The sequence below is a fragment of the Apodemus sylvaticus genome, chromosome 2, assembly GCF_947179515.1.
Source record: "Apodemus sylvaticus chromosome 2, mApoSyl1.1, whole genome shotgun sequence".
Taxonomy (NCBI): domain Eukaryota; kingdom Metazoa; phylum Chordata; class Mammalia; order Rodentia; family Muridae; genus Apodemus; species Apodemus sylvaticus.
In genome coordinates, this window is record NC_067473.1 from 137,988,451 (window position 1) to 138,005,172 (window position 16,722).

The 16,722-nt window shown below is 39.4% G+C and overlaps 1 protein-coding gene across 6 annotated transcripts in view; it reads left to right on the forward strand.

Annotated features, from left to right (window-relative positions):
* LOC127679002 (contactin-4) overlaps positions 1-16,722 on the forward strand; it is a 358,955-nt gene that overhangs the window by 187,539 nt on the left and 154,694 nt on the right. For all 6 annotated transcript variants that reach the window (XM_052174443.1, XM_052174445.1, XM_052174444.1 and 3 more), the window contains exon 8: positions 14,378-14,528. In XM_052174443.1, the coding sequence (XP_052030403.1) occupies positions 14,378-14,528 (151 nt within the window). The remainder of the gene's footprint in view (positions 1-14,377; positions 14,529-16,722) is intronic.

Consider the following 16,722-nt stretch of genomic DNA (forward strand, 5'->3'; position numbering starts at 1 on the left):
TTATAATAGCCAGAAGATGGAAAGAACCCAGATGCCCCTCAAAGGAGGAATGGATACAGAAAATGTGGTATATTTACACAATGGAATACTGCTCAGCAATTAAAAACAATGAATTCACAAAATTTTTAGGCAAATGGTTTGATCTGGAAAATATCATCCTAAGTGAGGTAACCCAGTCACAAAAGAATACACATGGAATGCAATCTCTGATAAGTGGATATTAATTAGCCCAGAAGCCCTGAATACCCAAGCAAATGGCATAACAAATGACTCCCATGAAGAAGTATGGGGAAGGTCCTGATCCTGGAAAGGATTGATCTAGCATTGGAGGGGAATATAAAGACAGAGAAAAAAAGGAGAGAGGTCATTGGAGAATGGATGGAGAGAAGAAGGTTTATGGGACATATGGGGAGGGGGGATCCGGGAAAGGGGAAATCATTTGGAATGTAAACAAGGAATATAGAAGATAAAAATGTTTAAATCATAAAAAAAATTACAAAGTTTCTGTAAAGCAAAGGATACTGTCAATAGGACAAAATGGCAACCAATAAATTGGAAAAAGATCTTTACCAATCCTACATCTGACAGAGGCCTAATATCCAATATATACAAAGAACTCAAGAAGTTAAGACTCCAGAGAACCAAATAACCCTATTAAAAATGGGTTACAGAGCTAACCAAAGATTTTTTCACCAGAGGAATACTGAATGGCTGAGAAGCACCTAAAGAAAGGTTTAACATCCTTAGTCATCAGGGAAATACAAATCAAAACAACCCTGAGATTTCAACTCATACAACTAACACAACTTAGCCACAGAATGGCTAAGATAAAGAACTCAAGAGACAGCAGGTGCTGGCAAGGATGTGGAGAAAAAGGAACATTCCTCCATTGCTAGTGGGATATCAAGCTAGTAAAACCACTCAGGAAATCAGTCTGGTGGTTCCTCAGAAAACTGGGCATAAGACTACTGGACTATACCACTCCTGGGCATATAATCAGAGGATTCTCAAGCATGTAATCAGGACACATGCTCCACTATGTTCATAGCAGTCCTATTTATAATAGCCAGAAGCTGGAAAGAACCCAGATGTCCCTCAATGGAGGAATGGGTACAGAAAATGTGGTATATATACACAATGGAGTACTATTCAGCCATTAAAAGCAATGAATTTATGAAATTCTTAAACGAATGGATGGAACTGGAGAATATCATCCTGAGTGAGGTAACCCAAACACAAAAGAACACTGATGGTATGCACTCACTGATAAGTGGATATTAGCCTAGAAGCTTGGAATACCCAAGACACAATTCACTTATCAAATGATGCCCAAGAAGGAGGAAGAACAAAGTATGGATCCTTGGCTCCTTTGTAGAAGGAAACAATACCCACAGAAGGAGATACAAAGACAAAAGGTTGAGCAGAGTATGAGGGAAAGACCATCCAGAGACTACCCCACCCAAGAATGCATCCTCTATACAGTTACAAAACCCAGGCACTGTTGTGGGTGCCCACAAGTGCTGGCTGATATAGCTATCACCCAGGAGGCTCTCCTAGTGCATGACAAATACAGAGGGGAGCACTCTCAGCCAGACCCAAGGAGCTGAAGGGGTTTGCAGCTCCATAGGAGGAACAACAATATGAGTCACCAAGTACTTCCAGAGCTCCCAGGTACAAAACCATCAACCAAAGAGTACACATGGAGTTACTCTTGGCCCCAGACACATCGGCAGCAGAGGTTGGTCTTGTTAGACACCAAATGGGGGAGAGGCCCTTGGTCCTGGAAAAACTTGATGCCATAGTGTAGAGGAATAACAGGACAGGGAAGTCGGGGGTGGGTTGATTGGGGAAGGGGAGATGGCTTATGGGATTTTTAGGAGAGGGGAAACAGGAAAGGGGACAACATTTGAAGTGTAAATGAAGAGTATACCTAATGAAAAAAAAAGAATTCTTGAAATTGACTACTAGAGGAAAGCAGTGGATTTGCTACATTGTAACCTATGCATCTTTGGTGGTGGCAGTGAAAGGGTTACAGTGCTATAGAAAATACTATAGTGTCTCCTCAAGAAGTTACAAATTATCAGAAGACCCAGCTAACCTCTCTCTCGTTATGAATCCAAAATAATTAAAAAGCAGCCTCCCAAACAAGTATTTGTACACTTATGATCACTGCATCATTATTCATCATGGCCAGAAAATGGACAATCTAATTGCTCATGAATGGACACATAGTACAGTCCATATACAATAGAATATTATTGCGCCTTAAAGAGAAGGAAATATGATGTGCACTCCAACATGGGTGAACCACAAGGACACATGAAGTGAATTAAGATCATTCCAGGAAGGAAATTCTGTTGTTTCTCTTTACATAATGCATCTAGACAAGTTGAATTTATAGTACAAGAGAACAGAGGTATAAATGGATCAGAAGAGGGGGAGAAGAAAGGTCATTAATTAATGGGTGTGTATATTTTCAGTTCTACATAATGAAAAAGTACTAGAGATTCATTGAATAGAATCACATAGAGTTAAAAAGAATGTATAAGGAAAGCAGCTAAGATGGTAAATTTCATGATGTATGATCCTTACCACAATAAAAATAAAGATATAGTAATACATGTTAATCTTTATTACACATGTGGAGTACTTTGAGTTGTTAAATTCAAAGTCTGATATCAGGTCTGAGGGAAAACCTGGAAATAAGTGTCTTTACTATCTGCTAGTGCTAATTCTTATGTTCCAAGGAGCAGATGACCAGGGGGGAATTATAAAACTTCCAGGTCACACTTATGATGGGGGTATTCAAGAGTACATGGCCTTAAGAAGCTCCTTTACATGATTACTGTGAGTTAGCTGAAATAGCAGTGATGCCAAGTCTGGGTTCTAAATCCCTTTAATCTTCAGTCTAAGCCATCACAGCAGGTAGCTCTCTCCTTCATAAAATCAGGAAAAGCAGGAGAAGGCTATTCTCTTGGTATAGCTCCCTATGTTCAATTTATCTATCTTCCCAGTTCCATTATTTATAAGCACAACATAAACCAAGACAAACAGAAACAAAAACAAAAAAACACTGTCCTGGAAAAAAAATATTTTAACCAGGGATGCAGTGATACAACTAGACCATAGCGTCTGCTCTTTTTCTACTCTAAGGAAAACTGTGGCTCATAAAGATTCTTAAAGCAATTGATTTGTCTTTTGAGTAAGGCACATGGTTCATAATGAAGTCTTTTAAGTGTGAGTAAAAACCAACTTGGCCAAGGGCAAGTAACATACTGGCTGCCTGTACAACATTTCTGATGCCTTGCTGGCAAAGTGTGATAACCAGGAGTGTGCCTCTGCTGTGTGTTCCACATACAGCTCTTCTGCATTATGATATGTTCCCATGGAAACAGAAGCACTTAAAACCACTATCATACCTTGAATCATGAAATCTAGGAAATAGATTTTTTAAATAAAGAGAACCCACTAAAGAAACTTGGAAAGTGGTAATGTTCTTGCCTTTTTCAATACTGAATCCATTTGTAGATATACTTAGAAAATAAACAAAAACAGAAACAATCAAAAACCACCCTACAGCTTTAGAGTAAGACCTGGATTTAGCAAGTTGGGACAGCTCAAGAGCCCATGTATCTTGTACCCTGTATGCTGTTCCCATCTCCTAGGTCTGTACTTTGGGGAAAGGGGACAAAACTATGGGTGCTGGTACTGGTTCCTATTGAGAGGAGCTGATTTTTTTTTTTTTTTTTTGCACATCTCTAGTTTGTCCCTGGTGATTTCTTGTTGAAATCAGCAAAGGTGGACCATTTACACCATAGAAATTGGCAGATCCTGCAAATCAAGTTCCTTGGTATATTGTTTTATACCAAACAAGTGTGAGACATTGAACATATCCTATGTTCAGGTGATTTGTGAGTATAAATATCTCAGATAATAATTGTTAGCTGATTCTTTTATTATATGGTATGTATGCTCAGTTTAATTGAGGTCTAACTTGAGTGTCCAGTGCCTTGGCTTGGGATTTGAAGAAACAATCTATATCCATAGCACCAGGGAAGAAAGGGATATAGAATCTAGGCAAAGCATCATGAGGAGGAAATGATCAAAATCCCTGAGTTCTCTCCTAAAAAAGCATCAAAGCATAAGCTATTGGTATTCTATTCAGGAACTTTTCCCCTATGCCCATGTCCTCAAGGGTTTTACCCAGTTTCTTTTCTATTAGTTTCAGTGTGTCAGGTTTTATGTGTAGGTCCTTGATCCATTTGGAGTTGAGCTTAGTACAAGGAGATAAGAATGGATCGATTTGCATTCTTCTGCATGCTGACCTCCAATTGAATCAGCACCATTTGTTGAAAAGACTATTGTTTTTCCACTGGATGCTTTCAGCTCCTTTGTGAAGATCAAGTGACCATAGGTGTGTGGGTTCATTTCTGGGTCTTCAATACTATTCCATTGATCTGCTTGCCTGAAATTGTAACAATACCATGAAGTTTTTATCACTATGGCTCTGTAGTAAAGTCTGAGGTCTGGGATACTGAATCCCCCTGAAGTTCTTTTACTGTTGAGAATAGTTTTAGCTATCCTGGGTTTTTTATTATTCCAGATGAATTTGAGAATTGCTCTTTCTAGCTCTATGAAGAACTGGGTTGGGATTTTTATGGGGATTGCATTGAATCTGTAGATTGCCTTTGACAAGATGGCCAATAGCTTATGCTCTAAGATCAAGAATTGACAAATGGGACCTCATAAAACTACAAAGTTTCTGTAAGACAAAGGATATAGTCAAAAGGACAAAACATCAACTAACAGATTGGGAAAGGATCTTTACCAACCCTAAATTCGACAGAGGGCTAATATCTAATATATACAAAGAACTCAAGAAGGGAGAACACAGAGAACCAAATAACCCCATTAAAAAGTGGGGTACAGAGCTAAACAAAGAATTTTCACATGAAGAACTTCAGAGGGCTGAGAAACAACTTAAGAAATATTCAACATCATTAATCATTAGGGAAATGCAAATCAAAACAACCCTGAGATTTCACTTCACACCAGTCAGTATGGCTAAGGTGAAAAACTCCGGAGACAGCGGGTGCTGGCGAGGATATGGAGAAAGAGGAACACTTCTCCACTGCTGGTGGGATTGTAAGATGGTGCAACCACTTTGGAAATAAGTCTGGCGGTTCCTCAAAAAACTGGGCATGACACTTCTGGAGGACCCTGATATACCACTCCTGGGCATATTCCCAGAGGATTCCCCGGCATGCAATAAGGACACATGCTCCACTATGTTCATAGCAGCCCTATTTGTAGTAGCCAGAAGCTGGGAAGAACCCAGGTGTCCCTCAACGGAGGAATGGATACAAAAAATGTGGTATATTTACACAATCGAGTACTATTCAGCAATTAGAAACAATGAATTCATGAAATTCTTAGACAAATGGATGGAGCTGGAGAACATCATACTATGTGAGGTAACACAGTCTCAAAAGATCAATCATGGTATGCACTCACTGATAAATGGATATTAGCCTAGAAACTTGGAATACGCAAGACGTAATCCAAATATTAAATGATGTCCAAAAAGAATGGAGGAGTGGCCCCTGGTTCTGGAAAGACTCAGTGCAACAGTATAGGGGAATACCAGAACAGGGATGTGGGAAGGAGTAGATGGAGGAACAGGGGGAGGGAAGAGGGCTTATGGGACTTGCAGGGAGTGGGGACCCAGAAAAGGGGAAATCATTTGAAATGTAAATAAAGAATACATTGAATAAAAAAAAATCCACTATAAAAAAAAAAAAAAGAAAAGCATCAAAGCAACATACACATGGTACTTCATTTAAAGAATTATGCTTAGTTACAAAATTGTATGATACAAATTGTTACCCTAATGGAACTAATGGGAATAGAGGTACAGTTTAGTTAGTAGTTAGCCTAGTAAACTGAAAGTCATGGATTCAATTCCCAGTGCCACAGAAAGTGGACATGTTAATATCATAGATAACTGTAGCACAAGGGATGTGAAGGTAGGAGGATTATAGTTTCAAGGTTATTTTCAACTGCATTGTGAGTTCAGGACCAGCTAGCCCTGTTTTTAAAACAAAGAAACAAGCAAACAAGTTATGATCTAATAAGAACTAAAAGTAAAACTTAACATTTGTTAACCACCGGAGTTTTATAATCCATATTGATCCACTTGAGAGGGTCTCTTCTATTCTTTCAGGAAATATTTCTCCCACAAAATAATGTTACTTATAATAATACATGACACTGTAGCAATATATATATTTGTTGCTATAGGTTTATATAAGAGTTAAGGACAAATTGCTAAGTGCAATTAAATAGCATTTGGACAGATACAGAAAGGTCAAAGCAATTACCAGTTTTAAAATGCATAATGTCTTTCAATCTTTATGTAGATGGTCAAAGGAGGTTAACAAGAGGTTAGTGATTTAAACCCTACTAAAGAATTACATAAGAATGATTTAAAGTACTGTGCTAATGAATGTATGAGCAAGAATGTTCTAAAGCAGAGTTAAATGGTTTTACCTGAAATAACTAGTTCCTTCCTATATTTACTTAGTCTTTGGATCTTCAAACCTCTCATAAAAAGGAAAACTACTATGCCTGATTCAACTTGTTGACTGAGAAATAACTGAGAGATCCTGAAATGGTGTCAAAAAGCAGAAAAGTTATTTGGCAATCACCAAAAACCCTGCAATGCCTATATTAAAGTGATATTTTATATCCACACTAGGGTTTACCACTCAGTAATACAGAGATGCTGTTTTGGTGCACAATATATAGTTCAATGGAAAAAAAAGGAAAAGAGATAAACAAGAAGGTTGGATGCTGTGTGATTGTCTCCATGACTAAAATAGTCTCAATACAAGAAAAGCACACAAAGAAATTGGTTGTTCCCAAGGTTAAGGATGGTGTAGTCAAGAAGACAGGATAGGAGTGCAGAGGAAAAGAATGTTTTTGCAGACATTTCTTTATCTTGACCTCCACAGTACTTATGTAAATCTACATTAGAGACTGGTGTAGACCTATTGATCAGCTTCCATATTCTGTTTTCTTTCCCACAATCATTGGAGAAGTGCAGTGATGGACACAATGTAGTTTTCTATGCTTTCGCAACTCTCTGTGAGCAACTCTACAATTATTGCCATATAAAGTAGGGCATATGTTTGTTTGCTTGCTTGCTTTAATCAAAGATGTAGATCTCTGTAAGAAATTTTCTTGCATACAATTCCAATGCCTTTGATAGAAGTTATTACTCTATTGGAAATAGTAGTGGAGAGAGTATGAGCCTCTGACTCTGGAACAAGTACCATGCAAAAGTTCCATGTAAAATACTACTGTAGCAAGCCGGGCTGTGGTGGTGCACACCTGTAATCCCAGCACTCTGGGAGGCAGAGGCAGGTGGATTTCTGAGTTCGAGGCCAGCCTGGTCTACATTCCAGGACAGCCAGGGCTATACAGAGAAGCCCTGTCTCAAAAACAAAAACAAAAACAAAAACAAAAAAAAACAAATCCAAAAACAAAAACAAAAAAACCCCAAACAACCAAACAAACAAAAATACTACTGTAGCTTCTTGTCAAGCTGCTTTAAAGTCTACTGACATGAGCTACTTAGGGGAGGATTCATTCTCAACTGTCCATCACTGTGGATTACTGTCCATCACTGTGGGTTGCTGTCCATCACTGTGGATTGCTGTCCATCACTGTGGGTTGCTGTCCATCACTGTGGCTTGCTGTCCATCACTGTGGCTTGCTGTCCATCACTGTGGGTTGTTGTCCATCACTGTGGGTTGCTGTCTATCACTGTGGGCTGCTGTCCATCACTGTGGATTGCTGTCCATCACTGTGGATTGCTGTCCATCACTGTGGGTTGCTGCCCATCACTGTGGGTTGCTGTTCATCACTGTGGGTTGCTGTTCATCACTGTGGGTTGCTGCCCATCACTGTGGGTTGCTGTTCATCACTGTGGGTTGCTGTTCATCACTGTGGGTTGCTGTCCATCACTGTGGGTTGCAGTCCTTCACACTGTGGATTGCTGTCCATCACTGTGGGTTGCAATCTTTCACTCTGTGGGTTGCAGTCCTTCACACTGTGGGTTACTGTCCATCACTGTGGAATGCTGTCCATCACTGTGGGTTGTTGTCCATCACTGTGGGTTGCGGTCCATCACTGTGGGTTACTGTCCATCACTGTGGGTTGCTGTCCATCACTGTGGGTTGCTGTCTATCACTGTGGGTTGCTGTCCATCACTGTGGGTTGCTGTCCATCACTGTGGGTTGTTGTCCATCACTGTGGGTTGCTGTTCATCACTGTGGATTTTTGTCCATCACTGTGGGTTGCTGTCCATCACTGTGGGTTGTAGTCCATCACTGTGGGTTACTATCCATCACTGTGGGTTGCTGTCCATCACTGTGGGTTGCTGTCCATCACTGTGGGTTGCTATCCATCACTGTGGGTTGCTATCCATCACTGTGGGTTGCAGTCCTTCTCACTGTGGATTGCTGTCCATCACTGTGTGTTGCTGTCTATCACTGTGGGTTGCAGTCCTTCACATTGTGGGTTACTGTCCATCACTGTGGGTTACTGTCTGTCACTGTGGGTTGTTGTCCATCACTGTGGGTTACTGTCCATCACTGTGGATTGCTGTGCATCACTGTGGGTTGCAGTCCTTCACACTGTGGGTTACTGTCCATCACTATGAGTTACTGTCTGTCACTGTGGGTTGCTGTCCATCACTGTGGGTTGCTGTCCATCACTGTGGTTTGCAGTCCATCACTGTGGGTTGCAGTCCTTCACACTGTGGGTTGCAGTCCTTCACACTGTGGATTGCTGTCCATCACTGAGCGTTGCTGTCCATCACTGTGGGTTGCAATCCTTCACACTGTAGGTTACTGTTCATCACTGTGGGTTACTGTCTGTCACTGTGGGTTGCTGTCCATCACTGTGGGTTACAGTCCTTCACACTGTGGATTGTTGTCCATCACTGTGGATTGCTGTCCATCACTGTGGATTGCTGTCCATCACTGTGTGTTGCTGTCCATCACTGTTGGTTGCAGTCCTTCACACTGTGGATTGCTGTCCATCACTGTGGGTTGCTGTCCATCACTGTGGGTTACTGTCCATCACTGTGGATTGCTGTCCATCACTGTGGGTTGCAGTCCATCACTGTGGGTTACTGTCCATCACTGTGGGTTACTGTCCATCACCGTGGGTTGCTGTTCGTCACTGTGGGTTATTGTCTGTCACTGTGGGTTGCTGTCCATCACTGTGGGTTGCTGTCCATCACTGTGGGTTACTGTCTATCACTGTGGATTGCTGTCCATCACTGTGGGTTGCTGTCCATCACTGTGGGTTGCTGTCCATCACTACAGTGAAGTTGCTGTGACAGGAGTGTGAGACAACTGGTCATATTGCATTTACAGTCAAGAATCAGAGAGTAACAAATGAATGCATGCATGCTGGTACTTAGCTTACTTTCTCTGGTTTATACAGCCTTGCCCAGGGAATGTTCCGACCCATAATTAAGAGTACCATTCCCCTATCAATTAAATAATCAGAATAACCCCACAGAGATGTACCTAGAGGCCCATCTCCCAAGTGATTCTAATTTTTTTTAGCAACTAACACTTAACCACCACTAGTAGTTTTGTTCATGTGTAATTTTTCTTAGTCCACCAAATAACTTTGCAACCATAAATAATATGGTTTTTTCCTGCTTTATAATACCTCACCTAAAGAAGCAGTAGTTGTTAGCATCTTAGGAAACAAAGATGTTATGAGTGAATCATCCCAAAGTTAAAGATGTAGAAAATAGGTATCAGAGATATTGGAAACAAGACATGATGCTGATAAGGAAAAAAAGAAATTCTTCTCCTTCAATACTGTGTTAAGTATCTCTTTGGGTATATCTTCCTAATCAGGGAAGTCATATTATAAACCAGAAAGAACCACCCCATGCTTGCACCCCACACCCCCACTCCCTCCTCTTAGCCAGCACCTAGGAGAACCTTGAGGTTTGTGTGGTCTGTTATGCCAATACCTCTTCAGTGAAAGATTTGAATTAATGCATTTGCTCTGGGTATTTTTATAGGATGGTGAGGTAATAGCTAAAGATAATAGATAAAGGTTAAAATAATATGAAATTAGAAACTTCCAAAAGCACCAGCCTTAATAGTCTCCACTGGCAATGTTCCCAGTGATGTTTCTACAGGCCAGCTGTGACAGAACAAGCATGCAGAATTATCCTTTCCTCTTCACTAATGTAGTAAAAACATTGTACTCTTGGATTTCCCAAATGGTATTGCTACTACATATCCAGTTAAGGGATTATCATCTTATCATTGCTCTTGAGAAATAACAGTAACTCAGACACAGAGAAACATTCTGTTTTCCAGGATTCTAATGGCCACTTTAGATACCCTGGATATGTGACTACGAGCCATTTAATTAACCAAATATAAATAGTTGTGAATTGTATAAATGGATTTCCATAGCTTTTCATAGGTAATATAAGTTTAGTGTAATGCAGATCATTGGTAAATAGCTAAAATTTTCACCTACCATGTGGAAGAGAGCTGCTGTACGGTGCATCCCAGCACTAAGGTATTGCTGCCATCTAGTAACTCACAAGAGAAATACTGGCCTCCAGGGCTACTGAGTTCAGCAAATGAGTGCCTGGAAGAATCTGTTGGCTGCTCCCAGACTTAGGTGGGTAATTTATCTGTAGGTTTTATCATCTCAATGCTTTGAGAACCACTGAGATTTTAGCTCTTTGGGCAATAAGTGGTTAGTATGAGCAAAGATTGTGTCTTAATGCTGCCCTCCTGTGGCTCCTACCAATATCATCTAGTCAAACTACCAATCCGTGAGTACCATCTAAATCTAGCAATCTGTGAATGCTGAATGGACCAAAAGGACCCATTTACTTTTCCTCCAAGCCTGTGCTAGGCCAGTGTTTGGGTGAATCAGAGTAATTATAGGGTATCATTAAGAAAAGCAGTCCCCTATAAGCAAAACTGCATCTCAAGTTCACAAAGCCATTCTGAAATAGCAGAATGTTAAGAAACCTATCCAGTGTTCAGAATGTGATAGAGCCTCTATTAGTCCCGCTCTAGAAATCATTATGGTTTATGGTGACAACTGATGCATTTGCAGGGTTAGATAACACCAGAAACAAATGGACTAGACAACGGGAAAGTATTTGGTATATAATATTTTTTATCAGTGAAAGATGTTCAAGCTAGTCTCATCTTAAGCTATACAAAAGGTAATCTATCTGTAACTGGAATATTACAAATGCTTCTTAAGCCAATCCTGTTTTCTGCTTTCTCTGTATCTGATACCCTGAAATTTCAAATTCTGTAAAAGCAATATATAGTTTTCTTGACAAATACACCCATGTGTGGTACACAGTTTGATTTATATAAACTCATTTTGAATGCAGAGGCAGAATTCCTCCTGAACAGATGAAACTATCTGCCTAGAGTGATAAATGCATGTGTGTAGAAAGATAGAGTTGTAAGAAGAGATTTTTTATGAGAAAGGGTTTGTAACATTATTTCAAATTTTCCCTTTAAAAGATCTCTAAAAGACTTGATTTTATTTTTATGTTTTTGTGTCAGTTTGGATGTTTACCTAATTTAGGAAAGAGTCTGTTCTGACAAATCATTTTGCTATGACACAGCATAGCTTATGTGCAATTGCTAAGTAGAAGATATCAATATAGCACAAATGCTATACATCAGACTTTTCAATCTGTAGTCATAACCCCTGTAGGGGTCAAATGACCTTTTCACAGGTAATTAAATATCAGGTATTTTGTTTATTAAACATTTATATTACCATTTATAACAGCATCAAAATTATAGTAAGGAAGTAGCAAAGAAATAATTTTATGGTTAGGAGTCACCACAACTGTATTAAAGGGCTACAGCATTAGGAAGGCTGAAAATCACTGCTTTTTCATTATGTTCATGAATGTACTATTGAAGCAACTAGACCAATAGGCTACTAATGCAGATCAGCATAGCTAGGCTGTGGAATAATGTGATACCAGGCAATCTCATTCACCCGTAGTCTGCTGATACAGTCACATACCTCACCAGTGAGCAGTGCTTAGCTTTTCTGCAATTTGAACTTACTTCATTTCTTCCATCAAGTTATGCTTACATGGACACACACACACACACACACACACACACACACACACATGAACAGAAAGAGAGAAAGAAAGGAGAATGGGAAATAAAATTTTATGAGTTTTATATATTCGATTTATAAATCTTTGATATATATTAATTATAGCATTACATTTTAGTCATATATTTCCTAAGATTTTTTGTTAGTATTTATTCCCTAAGTGTTTAATATGTCTACCCTAATGATCTATTCCATTAGTCTTTTTATTTTTATAGTGTAACTTTGTAGACCATACTGGTAATACATTATTAGTAGTGCAATATTATACAATTTTTAGACTTGTACTTTGTCAATTTTGTGAACCACTAACAAGGTGTTCCTTGAATTGTAGATTGTTATGAATTCAAAGTACACACTAAGAGCACAAAATGTCAGCAACTCAGTGATTCATTTAATTTCAGCTTCTCATATGCTACCAGCTTGGTGTGTACATTATAGTACCTGTTACACAGTAACCTCAACTTTATTTGTACCCAGGCAATTTTGACAAACTATTTCTACTATAGTTAGGTTTGAATTTCTAAAATCACTAGTTGTAGCTAAGCTTTGAGGTGAAGTCCTATTGTCCCCTCTTTGCAGGAGACTAAGGAGGCTTACAAGTTCAAGGTATTCCTGGTTTACAGCCTCTGCAAAGTCAGTCTGGGAAACTTAGTTGGACTTATTTCACAATTAAAAGTGTTATAAGAGCCCTGTAGACACAGCACTGTAGTAGAGTGCTGGAAGCCCCGGGTTCAGTTCAGTCTCTCATTTAAAAAAATAACTACTGTGGTTTGAATATGTTCAAGAAATGGACCTATAGGAAGAGGAGAGGTGGCTCGGCAGTGAAGACTTGCTGCCCTGGCAGACTCAGGTTTGGTTGCCAGCACTTGCACGACTTACCATCCACCATCTGCAACTCCAGTTCAGGAGATCTGACACCTTCTTCTGCCCTCTAGCATCACCAAATGCATGTGGTGCATATGTACATATGGGCAAAACAGCAACATATAAAAAATATTTTTTAAATAGGCGGATTATATACCCCATATGTGTAAACATACTCACTTTAAGTCCTTACTTAAGTCATTTATAGTTTGGATTTAAGTGTCTTCACTGTGAACTGAAAACTTCATTCTATGAAGTTAAATTGCAGGGAATTGGAAATTTTAAACAAGGCACAAATTACAAAAGAAAATGGGTTCCTCTGGGCATTCGGGAATTCTTCCTCAGGCTGGAGAGATGGCTCAGCGGTTAAGAGCAAGGACTGTTCTTCTGAAGGTCCTGAGTTCAAATCCTAGCATCCACATGGTGGTTCACCACTATCCATAATGAGATCTGATGCCCTCTTCTGGTGTGTCTGAAGACAGCTACAGTGTACTTACATATAATAATAAATACGTCTTTAAAAACAAACAAACAAAAAAGGAATTTTTCCTCCCTAAACAACTAAATAAACTCAACACAGAGACACAGAGACACAGAGACAGACAGACACAGAGACACAGAGACAGACAAAGGCAGAGAGAGACAGAGAGAGAGGGGGAGGGAGAGGGAGGGAGAAGGAGAGGGAGAGAGAGACAGGCAGACAGTGATAGGGAGACAGACAGAAACATACAGAGGGAGACAGAAGGAGATACATAGAAAGACAAAGTGGGGAAGCAAGAGGGTGGTGAGGATGGAGATAACAAGGGAGGAGGGAGAAAGGGAGGGGAGAGGGAGAGAAAACGCTGGCTGTGTTGTAGACCAAACCAGTAACTGTTAGAGAAGGGGCCACGTTAGCATACATAATCAGGAAACTTGCCAAATGTGGCTTTTTGTTTTGTTTCTTTCCCTATTGCTTCTCTTAAATTTTTAAAGTTTTGTCCATTTGAAGGTGTAATAAATTTTTTAAGAGAATCCTCCACAGGGGCTAAGAATGTTTCTATCTTGATCTTCATGGTGGAAGATACAAAATCCATCAAGTCATACATCCACAGAGAAGTTGCACTTTATCATATACGAATCATGAATTAAATTTTAATAACCCATCCAAACATACAGTGCTGCATGTTTTCCATCAGAAAAAAAAAATTTAGCTGCTGTCTCTGATGATCTATACTAAGTAACTAACACAGAAAAAAAGCCACATTGCTTCTTCCTTCCATAATAATTTGTTATTTTTCTATATTTTCTCTAGCTGAAAGTCCAGATTTTTCGAGAACACTCTTAAAAAGAGTAACACTTGTCAAAGTGGGAGGTGAAGTTGTCATTGAGTGCAAGCCAAAAGCATCCCCGAGACCTGTCTACACCTGGAGAAAGGGAAGAGAAATATTAAGAGAAAATGAAAGGTACTGTGTTGAATTGTTTTAAATATTTTATTAACTTGTGATAAATTATCTTTTTGCTATACCTGAGCAAATAGTCAAATTCAGAAGTATATAAGACAGTTGGTAATGCTGACCTCTGTGTTTCTTCTATTTTCTTTTTAAGTATAGAATAGAGTTTATTCGGGGCATGGGGAGGGGAGTTAAGAGGATAGAAGAGGTAGAGAAAAGCAGAGAGAGAGAGAGACTGGAAGGGGATGTGGAAGGGGAGGAGGGGAGGGGAGAGGAAGAGAGAAGATAGAGCCCATGTTTCTTCTTAATATTGGGGTTCTAGAAAGCCTTCCAATCACAGAGAGATTTCATGAGTACTCAAACGTTGCCTGTAGGAAGGGTAAAAATATACTTTAAGCCTAAAATTTTTCTGTGTTTCCACCCATTGTAATTCCTTGGCTTAGTCAAGTCATTCTAGTACCAAACCATGACAACTCTTCAAATGTTTGGCAAAATCTGTCATGTTTCCTGCTGTTATGTAAGTGGCCTATAGCCAATGGTTGTGCATGATTGTTCATTCTTTCATTTGTATCTCTTTATGGCACCAGACTTGTTCTAATATCTAAATTAGTTGCCTCTGCTTCCTATAATACATGAATTGCATTCAGAAAGCATATTGTTTAAAGGATGCAAATTTGTATGGGTTACTTGGAGTTTGACATCAGAGAGTACCAAATAGCACATATCTCCAAGACCTTGTCTTAGCTGTCACCCCTGTAAAATATCCTCTACTCCTTTCTGTAATGTATTCGATCTGCTGAAAAAAAGGGTAATTATGCGTGAGCCTGTGTTGTCACCCATAAGACAGGATTTACCAGCTGTATACATAATGATTTTAATTGATGTTAAAGGGCAAGTATTCATAGATCCAATAAGGAAGCGTTTAAAAATGTGTGTATCTACCCTTTTACACCTGTACACCTTCACATTTGCATATACAAATTAGATCACTGCACTGATGATGTTGTTCATTTTAATAGCTTTTTATAAACAAATGGTATGGTTTCTAAGTGATATATATCCACACACGTATTAGCTTCATAATAGACATTTCTGATTCCTGATACGTTAAGGAAGCAGCCCAGTGGATACTGGAATGACATTCAAATTTTAAGGCAAATCTGTAAATTGAAAGCAAATAACTTTTATTGTTATTTACATATATTAATTATGTATAATCAATTTTATTATGACATTTTTGCGCATGCATATTGTTTATTTTAATTATATTTACCCCTTGCCCTCTCTTGTCCTCTTCCACTGCCATAAGTTCCCTTTCTCTCTCCACATAATCTCCCTTCTAATTTCATATCTTGAGTTTTGCTTTTCTGTGACCCAGTGAGTTCAGTTAGGGTTCCTTATAGGAGCATAGACCCATGACTACACCACTGAAGAAAATGTCTCTGCCTCCCCCAGCAACCATGAACATCCCTTAACTCCTAAAGGAGTTGGCCTCATGACTGCCAGCCCTTTCTATAATATCATCAGGCCCAAGTGTGATGGAGGTTTTGAGCAAGCAGGCACACCTGCTACAGTTCAAGAGTACGACTCCTGTATATTACCCACAAGGTGGTATCTACATTATTGTACACTTTGGATTTTCTGCCCCCTCTTCCTTTATACTTTCTGAACTTTAGAAGAGACAGTATAGATGACCCACTGAGGTCTGAGCACTCAGCACTAACTTGTCCTTAGCGTTTACATCAGTCTGAACCCAAACAGAAAGAACCACCTATGGCAAAAAGAAGCTTGTCTTATCAAACATGACTGCACTGCTGGTCTATATATTGTGTCCATTTAGTAATATGACAGTAGTAGAAAACAGGGTTTCTTACTGAAACACAGGGAACAATCAATTCTACCTTAGTGTCTCTCAAAATGTGCTGTGTGAGATTACATTTAATAGCCACATATTTTTAATATAATCAAATTGTAATTAGTATGCACCATGTACATTGCTTAGAATAAGGCTGTATTTTTTAAGGTTTACAACCATTGGACAGAGGTGGGGGACCCCTATGAGAGTTGGGAAAGACTAAAGGAGCTGAACTGGATTGCAACCCCATAGGAAGAACAACAATATACACTAACTGGACCCCTCAGAGCTCCCAGAGACTAAGCCACCAACCAAAGAGCATACATGGGCTGGCCCATGGCCCCCACTACA